Source organism: Oncorhynchus nerka, linkage group LG22, assembly GCF_034236695.1.
Source record: "Oncorhynchus nerka isolate Pitt River linkage group LG22, Oner_Uvic_2.0, whole genome shotgun sequence".
NCBI classification, from domain to species: domain Eukaryota; kingdom Metazoa; phylum Chordata; class Actinopteri; order Salmoniformes; family Salmonidae; genus Oncorhynchus; species Oncorhynchus nerka.
The window spans coordinates 101,863,499-101,880,998 of NC_088417.1; the positions used below are offsets into that span (position 1 = coordinate 101,863,499).

Here is a 17,500-nt window from a genome sequence, read left to right on the forward strand (position 1 = left end):
GTATGGAAGACCGTTGAAGGTAGTGTACACCACAGACATGAACTCTTACCTGTACTGTCTACCACAGACATGAACGCTTACCTGTACTGTCTACCACAGACATGAACTCTTACCCCTACTGTCTACCACAGACATGAACTCTTACCTGTACTGTCTATCACAGACATGAACTCTTACCTGTACTGTCTACCACAGACATGAACCCTTACCTGTACTGTCTATCTCAGACATGAACTCTTACCTGTACTGTCTATCACAGACATGAACTCTTACCTGTACTGTCTACCACAGACATGAACTCTTACCTGTACTGTCTACCACAGACATGAACTCTTACCTGTACTGTCTACCACAGACATGAACTCTTACCTGTACTGTCTACCACAGACATGAACTCTTACCCCTACTGTCTACCACAGACATGAACTCTTACCTGTACTGTCTATCACAGACATGAACTCTTACCTGTACTGTCTACCACAGACATGAACCCTTACCTGTACTGTCTACCACAGACATGAACTCTTACCTGTACTGTCTATCACAGACATGAACTCTTACCTGTACTGTCTATCACAGACATGAACTCTTACCTGTACTGTCTACCACAGACATGAACTCTTACCTGTACTGTCTACCACAGACATGAACTCTTACCTGTACTGTCTACCACAGACATGAACTCTATACCTGTACTGTCTACCACAGACATGAACTCTTACCTGTACTGTCTACCACAGACATGAACTCTTACCTGTACTGTCTACCACAGACATGAACTCTTACCTGTACTGTCTACCACAGACATGAACTCTTACCTGTACTGTCTACCACAGACATGAACTCTTACCTGTACTGTCTACCACAGACATGAACTCTTACCTGTACTGTCTACCACAGACATGAACTCTTACCTGTACTGTCTACCACAGACATGAACTCTTACCTGTACTGTCTACCACAGACATGAACTCTTACCTGTACTGTCTACCACAGACATGAACTCTTACCTGTACTGTCTACCACAGACATGAACTCTTACCTGTACTGTCTACCACAGACATGAACTCTTACCTGTACTGTCTACCACAGACATGAACTCTTACCTGTACTGTCTACCACAGACATGAACTCTTACCTGTACTGTCTACCACAGACATGAACTCTTACCTGTACTGTCTACCACAACATCCTGTGCGCCCCCCTGCGTGTGTATTTGTATGGGCACAAGCACAGTTTATGACAATTGTTCACACCACTGTTGTTGGTGGAGAGAATTTTTGCACGTTTAAAGCTCATTTTCTTGCAATTCTATAAAATTGTGCCATGTCTAATGTGCATTCATGTGATACCTTGAATCTGTTCTACCACGCCCAGAAATCTGCTCCTTTTATTTTGTCCCCAACGCACTAGACGACCAGTTCTTGTAGCCTTTAGCCATACCCTTATCTTACTCCTCCTCTGTTCCTCTGGTGATGTAGAGGTTAACACAGGTCCTGTGTGTCCCCAGGCGCTATCAATTGTTGACTTCTGTAACCGTAAACGCCTTGGGTTCATGCGTGTTAACATCAGAAGCCTCCTCCCAAAGTTTGCTTTATTCACTGCTTTAGTACACTCCGCCCACTCTGATGTCCTAGCCGTGTCTGAATCCTGGCTTAAGAAGGCCACCAAAAATTCCGAAATTTCCATCCCCGACTATAACATTTTCCACCAAGATGGAACTGCCAGTTACAATCTACTGCAGAGACAGCCTACAGAGTTCTGTCATAAGATCCAGGTCTAAGTTCTGTCATACTATCCAGGTCTGAGCCCAAACAATTCGAGATTCTACTTTTAAAAATCCACCTTTCCAGAAATAAGTCTCTCACTGTTGCCGCTTGTTACAGACCCCCCTCAGCCCCCAGCTGCGCCCTGGACACCATGTGTGAACTAATTGCACCCCATTTATCTTCAGAGTTTGTACTGTTAAGTGACCTAAACTGGGATATGCTTAACACCACGGGCACCCTCATAGATATCACCTTGACCAACTTGCCCTCTAAATACACCTCTGCTGTCTTCAACCAGGATCTCAGCGATCACTGCCTCATTGCCTGCGTCCGTAATGGGACTGCGGTCAAACGACCACCCCTCATCTCTGTCAAACGCTCCCTAAAACACTTCAGCGAGAAGGCCTTTCTAATCAACCTGGCCCAGGTATCCTGGAAGGATATTGACCTCATCCCGTCAGTAGAAGATGCCTGATTATTCTTTAAAAGTGCTTTCCTCACCATATTAAATAAGCCCCATTCAAAAAATGTAGAACCAGGAACAGACATAGCCCGTGGTTGACTCCAGACCTGTCTGCCCTTGACCAGCACAAAAACATCCTGTGGCGTTCTGCAATAGCATCAGATAGCCCCCGCGATATGCTACTTTTCAGGGAAGTTAGGAACCAATATATACTGGCAGTTAGGAAAGCAAAGGCTAGCTTTTTCAAACAGAAATGTTCATTTTCAAGTCCATGGAGAATAAGAGCACCTCCTCCCAGCTGCCCACTGCTCTGAGGCTAGGAAACACTGTCACCACAGATAAATCTACTATAATCACGAATTTCTTATAAAGCATTTCTCTACGGCTGGCCATGCTTTCCACCTGGCTTCCCCTAACCCGGTCAACAGCTCTGCACCCCCACAGCAACTTGTCCGAGCCTCCCCCATTTCTCGTTCTCCCAAATCCAGATAGCTGATGTTCTGAAAGAGCTGCAAAATCTGGACCCCTACAAATCAGCTGGGCTAGACAATCTGGATCCCCTCTTTCTAAAATGATCACCGCAATTGTTGCAACCCCTATTACTAGCCTGTTCAACTTCTCTTTCGTATCGTCTGAAATCCCAAAAGATTGGAAAGCTGACGCGGTCATCCCCCTCTTCAAAGGGGGAGACACTCTAGACCCAAACTGTTACAGACCTATATCTATCCTACCCGGCCTTTCTAAGGTCTTCGAAAGCCAAGTTAACAAACAGATCACCGACCATTTCGACCTGGCCAAGGCCTTCGACTCTGTCAATCACCACATTCTTATCGGCAGACTCGACAGCCTTGGTTTCTCAAATGATTGCCTCGCCTGGTTCACCAACTATTTCTCAGATAGAGTTCATTGTGTCAAATCGGAGGGCCTGTTGTCCAGACCTCTCAATGATGTCGCTCTTGCGGCTGGTGATTCTCTGATCCACGTCTATGCAGACGACACCATTCTGTATACTTCTGGCCCTTCTTTGGACACTGTGTTAACTAACCTCCAGACGAGCTTCAATGCCAGACAACTCTCCTTCCGTGGCCTTCACTGACAACCACTGTGATTATTATTATTTGACCCTGCTGGTCATTTATGAACATTTGAACATCTTGGCCATGTTCTGTTATAATCTCCATCCGGCACAGCAAGAAGAGGACTGGCCACCCCTCATAGCCTGGTTCCTCTCTAGGTTTCTTTCTAGGTTCTGGCCTTTCTAGGGAGTTTTTCCTAGCCACCGTGCTTCTACACCTGCATTGCTTGCTGTTTGGGGTTTTTAGGCTGGGTTTCTGTACAGCACTTTGAGATATCAGCTGATGTAAGAAGGGCTTTATAAATACATTTGATTGATTGATATCCAATATAGAAATTACACCTTGTGCATTCTACTATTACAACTATCAAGAGTAAGTTGAATGCCGGACTGAGTTCAGTAAAAAAAAAATGAAGAAAAGTTTTTGGGAACTGCTATACAGACAGGAACTCTTTATTGATGTTCGGTACTCCCATGGTTCCGTTCCTCAGATTAGGAGAGCAAATACATGAGCAGGCCTTTATAACTAATAGGATTATATGGACAGGGGTGGTGAGGGTGGGATCCTAGAGCAGCTCTTTTAGTCTGATAGTCCCTGGTCTCAAAGGAAGGATAATGATTTGCTAAATGTAATCCATGAAGTGTGTCAGAGCTATCACGTTCCTGTGAGCTTCAGTAAACGTTTCCTGAAATGAATCCCACTTGTCTTCATGACCGTACTGAACAATTATAATGACATCACCTGTGTGCCATTGTGATTTGTGAAACTAATTATTAATTGGTTCCAGAATGTCCCCTTCCACGTATGTTTTCTTTTGTATGTAGAAACTATTGGCAACAGCATCATATGGAGTCATTGAGGGACGTAAGTGATGATTTTCTCTCCCTGTCCCTCTCTCTCTTCCCCACTCTCTCTCTCCCTCCCTCTATTTCTCTCTCTCCACTCTCTCTCTCACTCCTCACTCTCCCTCCCTCTATTTCTCTCTCTCTTCCCCACTCTCTCTCTCTCCCTCCCTCTATTTCTCTCTCTCCCCTCTCTCCCTTCCTCCCTCTATTTCTCTCTCACTCCTCTCTCTCCCCTCCCTCTATTTCTCTCTCTCCCTCTCTCCCTCCCTCCCTCTATTTCTCTCTCACTCCTCTCTCTCCCTCCCTCTATTTCTCTCTCTCCCCTCTCTCCCTCCCTCCCTCTATTTCTCTCTCACTCCTCTCTCTCCCTCCCTCTATTTCTCTCCCCTCTCCCTCTTCCTCCCTCTATTTCTCTCCCCCCCTCTATTTCTCTCTCTCCCCCTCTCTCTATATCTCTCTCTCTATCCCTCCCTCTCTTTCTCACCCCCATCTCTCTCCCTCTATTTCTCTCTCCCCGCTATTTCTCTCTCTCCCCCTCTCTCCCTCCCTCTATATATATCTCTCTCTATCCCTCCCTCTCTTTCTCACCCCATCTCTCTCCCTCTCTTTCTCTCTCTCCCCTCTCTCCCCCTCTCTCCCTCCCTCTATATATCTCTCTCTCCCTCCCTCCCTCTCTTTCTCACCCCATCTCTCTCCCTCTCTTTCTTTCTCTCCCCTCTCTCTCCCCCCTCTCTCTCCCTCCCTCTATATATCTCTCTCTCTATCCCTCCCTCTCTTTCTCACCCCCATCTCTCTCCCTCTCTTTCTCTCTCTCCCCTCTCTCGCCCTCCCTCTCTTTTTCTCTCTATCCCCCTCTCTTTCTCTCTCCCTCTCAGTGGTTGGTCCAGTAGTGAAGCTAGAGAACCTGTCTCCAATGACCCACTACACCACCTTCATCCAGCTGAGTCGCCATGGCGCGGGAGGGGCGGGGTTTCCCGGTCCAGAGGCCAGCTTCTCCACACAGATGCTTGGTGAGAACCATAGAACCATACGATCCATAGAATTAGAATGGCTTTGAAAGAACCATAGAACCATACGATCCATAGAATTAGAATGGCTTTGAAAGAACCATAGAACCATACGATCTATATAATTAGAATGGCTTTGAAAGAACCATAGAACCATACGATCCATAGAATTAGAATGGCTTTGAAAGAACCATAGAACCATACGATCTATATAATTAGAATGGCTTTGAAAGAACCATAGAACCATACGATCCATATAATTAGAATGGCTTTGAAAGAACCATAGAACCATACGATCCATAGAATTAGAATGGCTTTGAAAGAACCATAGAACCATACGATCCATAGAATTAGAATGGCTTTGAAAGAACCATAGAACCATACGATCCATAGAATTAGAATGGCTTTGAAAGAACCATAGAACCATACGATCTATATAATTAGAATGGCTTTGAAAGAACCATAGAACCATACGATCCATAGAATTAGAATGGCTTTGAAAGAACCATAGAACCATACGATCTATATAATTAGAATGGCTTTGAAAGAACCATAGAACCATACGATCTATATAATTAGAATGGCTTTGAAACAACCATAGAACCATACGATCCATAGAATTATAATGAACGAACATTCTAGTTCTGTGGTAAGAACCACCCCAGTAACCTTATTTAGATGCTGGGTAAGAACCACCCCAGTAACCTTATTCAGATATTGGGTAAGAACCACCCCAGTAACCTGGGTAAGAACCACCCCAGTAACCTTATTCAGATGCTGGGGAAGAACCACCCCAGTAACCTTATTCAGATATTGGGTAAGAACCACCCCAGTAACCTGGGGAAGAACCACCCCAGTAACTTTATTCAGATGCTGGGTAAGAACCACCCCAGTAACCTTATTTAGATGCTAGGTAAGAACCACCCCAGTAACCTTATTCAGATGCTGGGTAAGAACCACCCCAGTAACCTTATTTAGATGCTGGGGAAGAACCACCCCAGTAACCTTATTCAGATGCTGGGTAAGAACCACCCCAGTAACCTTATTCAGATGCTGGGTAAGAACCACCCCAGTAACCTTATTCAGATGCTGGGTAAGAACCACCCCAGTAACCTTATTCAGATGCTGGGTAAGAACCACCCCAGTAACCTGGGTAAGAACCACCCCAGTAACCTGGGTACGAACCACCCCTGTAACCTGGGTAAGAACCACCCCAGTAACCTTATTCAGATGCTGGGTAAGAACCACCCCAGTAAACTGGGTAAGAACCACCCCAGTAACCTGGGTAAGAACCACCCCAGTAACCTTATTCAGATGCTGGGTAAGAACCACCCCAGTAACCTAGGTAAGAACCACCCCAGTAACGTTATTCTTAACCTCAGGTCATATATATTACATTACCAAAGTTATGTTCATATTATCAATATATTATATTACACTACATGACCAAAATTATGTGGACAGCTGCTCGTCGAACATCTCATTCCAAAATCATGGGCATTAATATGGAGTTGGTCCCTGTTTTGCTGCTATAACAGCCTCCTTCTGGGAAGGCTTTCCACTAGATGTTGGAACATTGCTGTTATAACAGCCTCCACTCTTCTGGGAAGGCTTTCCACTAGATGTTGGAACATTGCTGCTGTAACAGCCTCCACTCTTCTGGGAAGGCTTTCCACTAGATGATGGAACATTGCTGCTATAACAGCCTCCACTCTTCTGGGAAGGCTTTCCACTAGATGTTGGAACATTGCTGCTATAACAGCCTCCACTCTTCTGGGAAGGCTTTCCACTAGATGTTGGAACATTGCTGTTATAACAGCCTCCACTCTTCTGGGAAGGCTTTCCACTAGATGTTGGAACATTGCTGTTATAACAGCCTCCACTCTTCTGGGAAGGCTTTCCACTAGATGTTGGAACATTGCTGTTATAACAGCCTCCACTCTTCTGGGAAGGCTTTCCACTAGATGTTAGAACATTGCTGTTATAACAGCCTCCACTCTTCTGGGAAGGCTTTCCACTAGATGTTGGAACATTGCTGTTATAACAGCCTCCACTCTTCTGGGAAGGCTTTCCACTAGATGTTGGAACATTGCTGATATAACAGCCTCCACTCTTCTGGGAAGGCTTTCCACTAGATGTTGGAACATTGCTGTTGTAACAGCCTCCACTCTTCTGGGAAGGCTTTCCACTAGATGATGGAACATTGCTGCTATAACAGCCTCCACTCTTCTGGGAAGGCTTTCCACTAGATGTTGGAACATTGCTGCTATAACAGCCTCCACTCTTCTGGGAAGGCTTTCCACTAGATGTTGGAATATTGCTGTTATAACAGCCTCCACTCTTCTGGGAAGGCTTTCCACTAGATGTTGGAACATTGCTGTTATAACAGCCTCCACTCTTCTGGGAAGGCTTTCCACTAGATGTTGGAACATTGCTGTTATAACAGCCTCCACTCTTCTGGGAAGGCTTTCCACTAGATGCTGGAACATTGCTGCTATAACAGCCTCCACTCCTCTGGGAAGGCTTTCCACTAGATGTTGGAACATTGCTGCTATAACAGCCTCCACTCTTCTGGGAAGGCTTTCCACTAGATGTTGGAACATTGCTGCTATAACAGCCTCCACTCTTCTGGGAAGGCTTTCCACTAGATGTTGGAACATTGCTGCTATAACAGCCTCCACTCTTCTGGGAAGGCTTTCCACTAGATGCTGGAACATTGATGCAGGGACTTGCTTCCATTCAGCCACAGCAGTATTAGTGAGGTCTGGCTCTGATGTTGGGTGTTTAGGCCTGGCTCGCAGTTGGAGTTTCAATTCATCCCAAAGGTGTTCGATGGGTTTGAGGTCAGGGCTATGTGCAGGCCAGTCAAGTTCTTTCACACCAACCTCGACAAAACATTTCTGTATGGACCTCGCTTTGTGCACGTGGGCACATTCCCCAAACAGTTGCCACAAAGTTGGAAGCACAGAATCTTCTAGAATGTCATTGTATGCTGTAGCATTAAAGATTTCCCTTCACTGGAACGAAGGGGCCTGAACCATGAAAAACAGCCCCACACCATTATTCCTGCTCCACCAAACTTTTCACTATGCATTTGGGCAGTTAGCGTTCTTCTGGCACCCGCCAAACCCAGATTCGTCCGTTGGACTGCCAAATGGTGAAGTGTGATTCATCACTCCAGAGAACGTGTTTCCACTGCTCCAGATTCTAATGGCGGCGAGCTTTACAACACTACGGCCGACGCTTGGCATTACGCATGGTGATCTTAGGCTTGTGTGGTGCTGCTCGGCCATGGAAACCCATTTCATGAAGCTCCCAATGAACAGTTATTGTGCTGACGTTGCTTCCAGAGGCAGTTTGGAACTCGGTAGTGAGTGTTGCAACTGAGGACAGACCATTTTTGTTGCGTGTTCAACACGTTTCAGCACTCGGCGGTCCCGTTCCTGTGTGGTCTACCACTTCACCGGCTGAGCCGTTGTTGCTCCTAGACGTTTCCACTTCACAATAACAGCACTTAAAGTTAACCGGGGAAGCTCTATCAGGGCAGAAATTTGACGTACTGACTTGTTGGAAAAGTGGCATCCTGGGACGGTGATACGTTGGAAGTCTCTGAGCTCTTCAGTCAGGCCGGCAATATTTGGTCTATGGAGATTGCATGGCTGTGTGCTCGATTTCATACCTGTCAGCACAGGTTTGGCTGAAATAGCTGAATCAGTCATTTGAAGGTGTCCACATACTTTTGTATATATAGTGTAAGCATTGAGCATTGAGCAAACATCAAGATGTTTCTCTATGGACACAAGGAATGTTCCTCTGATCTTAACCTAACAGATGAGACATGGAGGCCTTATAGGAACCTGATTTATCGCTAGCCTCTGAGTTATATAACTAACCCCCAAAACAATGAGATTTTAGACTGGTTGCCCAAGGAATTTCACTACTAAATCAACTGACCTGTGGCGGGGATCCCAATGACCTCTAACCTTCAGACATGGTTGTAAACTCCTATGACTGTTAGACAGCCATGTATCAGGGGTTAAATTACCTCAACGACCCCTTCCTTCCTTTCCCCTCCTCCAGACCTCCCGCTCCCCTCGGGGGTGAGGCTGGTCCCTGAATCCCAGACCTCCCTGGGTCTGTCCTGGGACCGTGTGATGGGGCCTGGGTCGGCAACGGAAGACTGGACCTACCAGGTAAGTGTCCCTGTGTGGCTCAGTTGGTAAGAGTGTAGTGTTAGCAATGCCATGGTTAAAGGTTCAATTCCCACCTGGGTTACATACACTAATATGTAAACACTCACTGTACTGTAAGTTGCTTTCTGGTTAAAAGCATCTGTTACAGTATGTACATTTAGTGTGCAAAACTGTTCGCTGCTCTGGCCCCCCAATGGTGGAACAAACTCCCTCACGACGCCAGGACAGCGGAGTCAATCACCACCTTCCGGAGACACCTGAAACCCCACCTCTTTAAGGAATACCTAGGATAGGATAAAGTAATCCTTCCCACCCCTCCCCTTAAAAGATTTAGATGCACTATTGTAAAGTGGCTGTTCCACTGGATGTCATAAGGTGAACGCACCAATTTGTAAGTCGCTCTGGATAAGAGCGTCTGCTAAATGACTTAAATGTTAATTGTTTTGTCTGTTGTAAGACCTATGTCAGCTCCACTTCGCCAGGTCAAATGTCCTGGTACGAATAACGTATGACTCTTATGATATTATTACCTGTCACCAGGTGGAGTGTGTTCAGAGCTCGGACCCTGGGACCATTAAGACCTACCAGCTCCCATCCAACTCCACTGGCCTCAAGTTGCCAGACTTGAAGCCCAGACACAAGTATGAGTGCAGGGTGAGGATAATGACGGTGTCAGTGGGACAACACAGCCAGCCTGTCTCTGCATGGACACTCAGCAACGGTAATGACTTAAAAATTAAAAAATAAAATAAACACTTGATCTGGTTTAACAACTTAGGACCGATGGAAGATGATCTGAAAAAGAAAGATGAACACCACAAATCGAGGTCCCTATTGACATGGTTTGTTTGAGATCAGTGTGGAATAACTTGACTGGCCTGCACAGAGCCCTGACTTCAACCCCATTGAACCCCTTTCTGATCTTATTGACTACAGTGATTTAGGTTGCTTGTTTTTTTAAAATAGCAGTGTATTGTTTTGTCTCTGTGTCTCCAGATTGCTACAGGGCTACTATGGGGCTATAGAGTTCTTCTACATTAAAAAAAAAAATCCTACTGTATATACAGTAGCTAGAACAGCTTTCATTTCTTCAACTTCCCTCAAAGTGACCTACTGTAACACCTGTCTTATCCTGTCTGTTCTGTCAGAGTTGCCCCCGGCTCCGTCCGCCATCAGGAGCTGCAACGTAACAGACACCTCAGCCATCATTACCTGGTCTCTGGCCGAGGGTTACTCCATCTCCAAGGTCATTGGTTGATTGATTATTTGAATTGATTTAAAATACATATAAAGCAGCTCCAACCAGAGACGACATTGAACACTTTCTGAACAATTCACAACGAATTAGCACAAAAACAAACCTGCGGCTTTCTTTCCAATGTGCTCCTTAGGTGATGCTGCGTTTCCAAGACAACACCCTGGCCGACTACAGCCAGCTGGCAGAGATCAACATTCCTCTGCAGGAGGAGGGGCTACCGGGTCAGGTAGCCAATCAGATGCAGTTCCAGCTGCGTGGTCTGAAACCTGACACTCCGTACCTGGTGGAGATTTGGTCCAAGAACAACATGGGAGAGAGTCTAGAGAAACCTCAGATCCCCCTCCAGACCATGACGCTACAGGAGAGCTCTCGTAAGTTATTTCCCCACAATACATCACACCAGTAAGTTATTTACCCACAAAACATCACAGGAAATATCCTGTACGTTAGTTAACTACAATAAATCACACCAGTAAGTTATTTACCCACAATACATCACACCAGTAAGTTAGTTACCCACAAAACATCACCGGAAATATCCTGTACGTTAGTTAACTACAATAAATCACACCAGTAAGTTATTTACCCACAAAACATCACAGGAAATATCCTGTACGTTAGTTAACTACAATAAATCACACCAGTAAGTTATTTACCCACAATACATCACACCAGTAAGTTAGTTACCCACAAAACATCACCGGAAATATCCTGTAAGTCAGTTACCCACACTATTAAGTTAGTTACCCACAATCAATAAAATATATTGAGAGAGAGAGAGAGAGAGAGAGATATCTAACAGACTGACCCTAGCCCCCCGACACACACTATTGTAGCATAAATACTGGAGGCTGAGACACTGTGGCCCCTTCTGACGATAACCCCGGACAGGGCCAAACAGGCAGGATATAACCCCACCCACTTTGCCAAAGCACAGCTCCCACGCCACTAGAGGGATATCTTCAACCACCAACATACCATCCTGAGACAAGGCCGAGTATAGCCCACAAAGATCTCCACCACGGCACAACCCAAAGGAGGGCGCCAACCCAGACAGGAAGACCACGTCAGTGACTCAACCCACTCAAGTGACACACCCCTCCTAGGGATGGCATGGAAGAGCACCAGTAAGCCAGTGACTCAGCCCCTGTAATAGGGTTAGAGGCAGAGAATCTCAGTGGAAAGAGGGGAACCGGCCAGGCAGAGGCAGCCAGGGCGGTTCGTTGCTCTCGAGACCGAGTCACTCACATGGATAGGCAGACCATTCCATAAAAATTGAGCTCTATAGGAGAAAGCCTTAGGAGGCCTGCTTCTTGTGACCGTAGCGTACGTGTAAGTATGTACGGCAGGACCAAATCGGAAAGATAGGTAGGAGCAAGCCCATGTAATGCTTTGTAGGTTAGCAGTAAAACCTTGAAATCAGCCCTTGCTTTGACAGGAAGCCAGTGTAGAGAGGCTAGCACTGGAGTAATATGATCACATTTTGGGGTTCTAGTCAGGATTCTAGCAGCCGTGTTTAGCACTAGCTGAAGTTTATTTAGTGCTTTATCCGGGTAGCTGGAAAGTAGAGCATTGCAGTAGTTTAACCTAGAAGTGACAAAAGCATGGATTCATTTTCCTGCATCATTTTTGGACAGAAAGTTTAGGATTTTTGCAATGTTACGTAGATGGAAAAAGCTGTCCTTGAAACGGTCTTGATATGTTCGTCAAAAGAGAGGTCCTTCACAGTTTTATTTGAGACGACTGTACAACCATCAAGATTAATTGTCAGATTCAACAGAAGATCTCTTTGTTTCTTGGGACCTAGAAAACTTTAAAAGTAGAACATTGGCCACCATCCACTTCCTTATGTCTGAAACACAGGCTTCCAGGGAGGGCAATGTTGGGGCTTCACCATGTTTCATTGAAATGTACAGCTGTGTGTCGTCCGCATAGCAGTGAAAGTTAACATTATGTTTCTGAATGACATCATCAAGAGGTAAAATATATAGTGAAAACAATAGTGGTCCTAAAACAGAGCCTTGAGGAACACCGAAATTTACAGTTGATTTGTCAGAGGACAAACCATCCACAGAGACAAACGGATATCTTTCCGACAGATAAGAACTAAACCAGGCCAGCACATGTCCGTGAAGACCAATTTGGGTTTCCAATCTCTCCAAAAGAATGTGATGATGGATGATATCAAAAGCAGCACTAATGTCTAAGAGCACGAGGACAGATGCAGAGCCTCGGTCTGACACCATTAAAAGGTAATTTACCACCTTCACGAGTGCAGTCTCATTGCTATGATGGGGTCTAAAACCAGACTGAAGCGTTTCATATACATTGTTTGTCTACAGAGAGGCAGTGAGTTGCTGAGCAACAGCTTTTTCTAACAATCTTGAGAGGAATGGGAGATTCGATATAGACAATAGTTTTTTTTTTTTTTTCTGGGTCAAGGTTTGGCTTTTTCAAGAGAGGCTTTATTACTGCCACTTTGAGTGAGTTTGGTACACATCACGAGGATAGAGAGACGTTTATTATGTTCAACATAGGAGGGCCAAGCACAGGAAGCAGCTTTTTCAGTAGTTTAGTTGGAATAGGGTCAGCTTGAAGGTTTAGAGACCATGATTATTTTCATCAATGTGTCAAGAGATAAAGTATTAAAAAACTTGTCTCCCTTGATCCTCGGGCCTGGCAGAGTTTTGCAGACTCAGGACAACTGAGCTTTGAAGGAATTTGCTTTCTAATGATCATGATCTTTTCCTCAAAGAAGTTCATGAATTAATCACTGCTGAAGTGAAAGCCATCCTCTCTTGGGGAATGCTGCTTTTTAGTTAGCTTTGCAACGGTATAAAAAAATATATTTTGGATTGTTCTTATTTTCCTCAATTAAGTTGGAAAAATAGGATGATCGAGCAGCAGTAAGGGCTCTTCGATACTGCACGGTACTGTCTTTCCAAGCTAGTCGGAAGACTTCCAGTTTGGTGTGGCGCATTTTCCGTTCAAATTTTCTGGAAGCTTGCTTCAGAGCTTGGGTATTGTCTGTATACCAGGGAGCTAGTTTCTTATGACAAATGTTTTTTTTATTTTTAGGGGTGCGACTGCATCTAGGTTATTATGCAAGGTTAAATTGAGTTCCTCAGTTAGGTGGTTAACCTCTCTGGGGTAGGGGGCAGTATTTTGACATTCGGATGAAAAGCGTGCCCAAAGTAAACTGCCTGTTACTCCAATGGTTTTCTATGGGATACCCTTATTATTAGGAACCTGGTTGCAGTTCCTATGGCTTCCACTAGATGTCAACATTCTTTAGAAATTGTTCAATGTTTTTCTTTTGAGAAATGAAGAAGTAGTCCTATTCATTGTAAGTGTCACTCCAGGTGGACTCTACTGTTTTGGTGCGCGTGAACTGGTGCGTGTAAACTGGAGCGCGCTCCATGTTGTTTTTATCCGGTATTAGAAACAGTTTATTCCATCTTAAATGTTATTGATTATTTACGTTTTAGGGTGCCTGAGGTTGGATTAAAAACGTTGTTTGAAATGTTTGGACGAAGTTTACAGGCAACTTATTAGATACTTTGTAGGCATGTTCGGCGAGTTGAAACCGGTGTATTTCTGAATCAAACGCGCCAAATAAAAGGAAATTTTTGGGACATAAAGAAGTACATTATCAAACCAAAGGACCATTTGTGATGTTTCTGGGACATTTTGGAATGCCAACAGAAGAAGATCTTCAAAGGTAAGGCATTAATTATATCGCTATTTCTGACTTTCGTGGCGCACCTGCCTGGTTGAAATATATTTTAGATGGTTCTTTCATGGTATCGCATGGTTTGCTTTCACCATAAAGCCTTTTTGAAATCTGACACAGCGGCTGGATTAACAAGACGTTAAGCTTTATTTTGATTTATAACACATATTTTTAAGAATGTTAAATATTTTAATTGAGTATTTTTGCATTTCGCGCTCCACAATTTCACCGGATGTTGGCCAGGTGGGACGCTACCGTCCCACGTACCCTAGAGAAGTTAATTGATTTTGGATAGGTGGAGCGAGTCTGATGTCCTTGGGTAGGTGAAGGGAGTCTGGAAGGGCATCGAAGAGTCTTTTGGTTGTCTGAGAATTTATAGCACAACTTTTGATGATCCTTGGTTGGGGTCTGAGCAGATTATTTGTTGCAATTGCAAATGTAATAAAATGGTGGTCCGATAGTCCAGGATTATGAGGAAAAACATTAAGATCCACAACATTTATTCCACGGGACAAAAACTAGGTCCAGAGTATGACTGTGACAGTGAGTAGGTCTAGAGACATGTTGGACAAAACCCACTGAGTCGATGATGGCTCCGAAAGCCTTTTGGAGTGGGTCTGGGGACTTTTCCATGTGAATATTAAAGTCACTAAAAATGTGAATATTATCCTTTGCGGGATGCGCTGGGGATATGGTCATTTAGGTAACCAGGAGGTGAGGCATCATTTAACACAGGAAATTCATCAGGCTTAAGCCATGTTTAAGTCAGGCCAATCACATCAAGATTATGATCAGTGATTAGTTCATTGACTATAACTGCCTTGGCAGTGAGAGATTTGACATTAAGTAACTCTATTTTGAGTTGTGAGATTTCACAATCTCTTTCAATAATGACAGGAATGGAGGAGGTCTTCATTCTAGTGACATTGCTAAGGTGAACACCGCCATGTTAAATGTTGCCCAACCTAGATCGAGGCACAGACAAGGTCTCAATGGGGATAGCTGAGCTGACTACACTGACTGTGCTAGTGGCAGACTCCACTAAGCTGGCAGGCTGGCTAACAGCCTGCTGTCTGGCCTGCACCCTATTTCATTGTGGAGCTAGAGGAGTTAGAGCCCTGTCTATGTTGGTAGATAAGATGAGAGCACCCCTCCAGCTAGGATGGAGTCCGTCACTCCTCAGCAGGTCAGGCTTGGTCCTGTTTGTGGGTGAGTCCCAGAAAGAGGGCCAATTATCTACAAATTCTATCTTTTGGGGGTGGCAGAAAACAGTTTTCAACCAGCGATTGAGTTGTGAGACTCTGCTGTAGAGCTCATCACTCCCCCTAACTGGGAGGGGGCCCACAATACATCACACCATTAAGTTAGTTACCCACACCAGTAAATTAGTTACCCACAATACATCACACCATTAAGTTAGTTACTCACAGTGCATCACACCAGTAAATTAGTTACCCACAATACATCACACCAGTAAATTAGCTACCCACAATACATCACACCATTAAGTTAGTTACTCACAGTGCATCACACCAGTAAATTAGCTACCCACAATACATCACACCAGTAAATGAGTTACCCACAATACATCACACCAGTAAGTTAGTTACTCACAGTGCATCACAGCAGTAAATTAGTTACCCACAATACATCACACAAAACCTCATATCCCCATCTGTACTATGACACCACAGGAATCATGGTCACGACCATGACCCAAACTCTCACTCTACCCCCCCCCCTCCCCCCCTCCCCCCCCACCATCCCATGACCCTACAAACCCTCGCTCCACCATCCACCCCCTGCTTAGTTCAGATTACCGACCAACAACCCCCACTAAGTGTCTTGTGACAGACAACATGCAATAAATCAAGTAGCTGGCAAATGTGAGGTTTGATTTACAACCCACTCAATGTGGCATAACTACTGGGGACTAAGTAGTAACGTTTCCAACAAATGACTACAGCCAACATATATCCCTCCAAGAATGACACACTGACGATTGCTCCCGCAGCTTATTGCGCAACGTTTTGATCCAAATGTCTTCATCAGGCTAAAACCCACAGGAAGAGTTAAGCCAAGTTATTGGATGTGCATACACTATGTTTGAAACATATTCCACCTCCTCTCCTCCCCCTCCTCCACCTCCTCCTCCTCCACCTCCTCCTCCTCCTCCACCTCCTCTCCTCCACTCCTCCTCCTCCCTCCACTCCTCCTCCACCTCCTCTCCTCCTCCTCTCCACCACCTCCTCTCCTCCTCCACTCCTCCTCCTCCTCCACTCCTCCTCCACCTCCTCCTCCTCCTCCTCCTCCTCCACCTCCTCTCCTCCTCCTCCTCTCCTCCTCCTCCTCTCTCCTCCACCCTCCTCCACCTCCTCCCTCCTCCTCCTCCACCTCCTCTCCTCCTCCACTCCTCCTCCACCTCCTCTCCTCCTCCTCCACCTCCTCTCCTCCTCCTCCCCCAGGTCTGGCTGGGCTGGGCAGCGAGGGTAACATGTTGTTCTATGCCATCCTGGGTTCAGCTGGCATGACATGCATCACGATCCTACTGGCCTTCTGTATCGTCCTGCAGCTGAAGAGAGCCACCTTCCAACGCAGCATGGTCCAGGCCTTCCAGAATATAGTGGTGAGTTCAGATCAATACAACTTGTCTTTGACTCTCAGGCCTTCCAGAATATAGTGGTGAGTTCAGATCAATACAACTTGTCTTTGACTCTCAGGCCTTCCAGAATATAGTGGTGAGTTCAGATCAAAACAACTTGTCTTTGACTCTCAGGCCTTTCAGAACATACTGGTAAGTTGGGTTGGCCTGACTAAATCTCACATTGTTTCAGAAAGCTTTTCAATTGTGCAAGACACGTTCACTCCTGAGGGCAATGAAGTATTTGATCCTACTCTACTCTACTCTACTCTACTCTACTCTACTCTACTCTACTCTACTCTACTCTATTCTATTTTATTCTACTCTACATCTCTCTAGCGTTGCTCTTACTGTAATACTATAAACACAGATATCAGAATGATCACAAATTATGAAATTTCTAGAAAGAAAATCACAGATGTTCTTTTTCCCCATATTGTAGAGAGAGGAGCCAGTGGTCCAGTTCAGTTCTGGCTCTCTCAACCTGCCCAATAAGAAACATAAGAACCCAGAGA

The 17,500-nt window shown here is 45.1% G+C and overlaps 1 protein-coding gene across 2 annotated transcripts in view; it reads left to right on the top strand.

Moving 5' to 3' along the window:
• tek (TEK tyrosine kinase, endothelial) overlaps positions 1-17,500 on the top strand; it is a 71,107-nt gene that overhangs the window by 21,777 nt on the left and 31,830 nt on the right. For both annotated transcript variants that reach the window (XM_065007665.1, XM_065007664.1), the window contains exons 10-17: positions 1-19; positions 5,029-5,163; positions 9,241-9,353; positions 9,894-10,074; positions 10,502-10,599; positions 10,745-10,982; positions 16,810-16,970; positions 17,428-17,500. The exon at positions 1-19 is cut by the window's left edge and continues 140 nt beyond it; the exon at positions 17,428-17,500 is cut by the window's right edge and continues 141 nt beyond it. In XM_065007665.1, the coding sequence (XP_064863737.1) occupies positions 1-19; positions 5,029-5,163; positions 9,241-9,353; positions 9,894-10,074; positions 10,502-10,599; positions 10,745-10,982; positions 16,810-16,970; positions 17,428-17,500 (1,018 nt within the window). The remainder of the gene's footprint in view (positions 20-5,028; positions 5,164-9,240; positions 9,354-9,893; positions 10,075-10,501; positions 10,600-10,744; positions 10,983-16,809; positions 16,971-17,427) is intronic.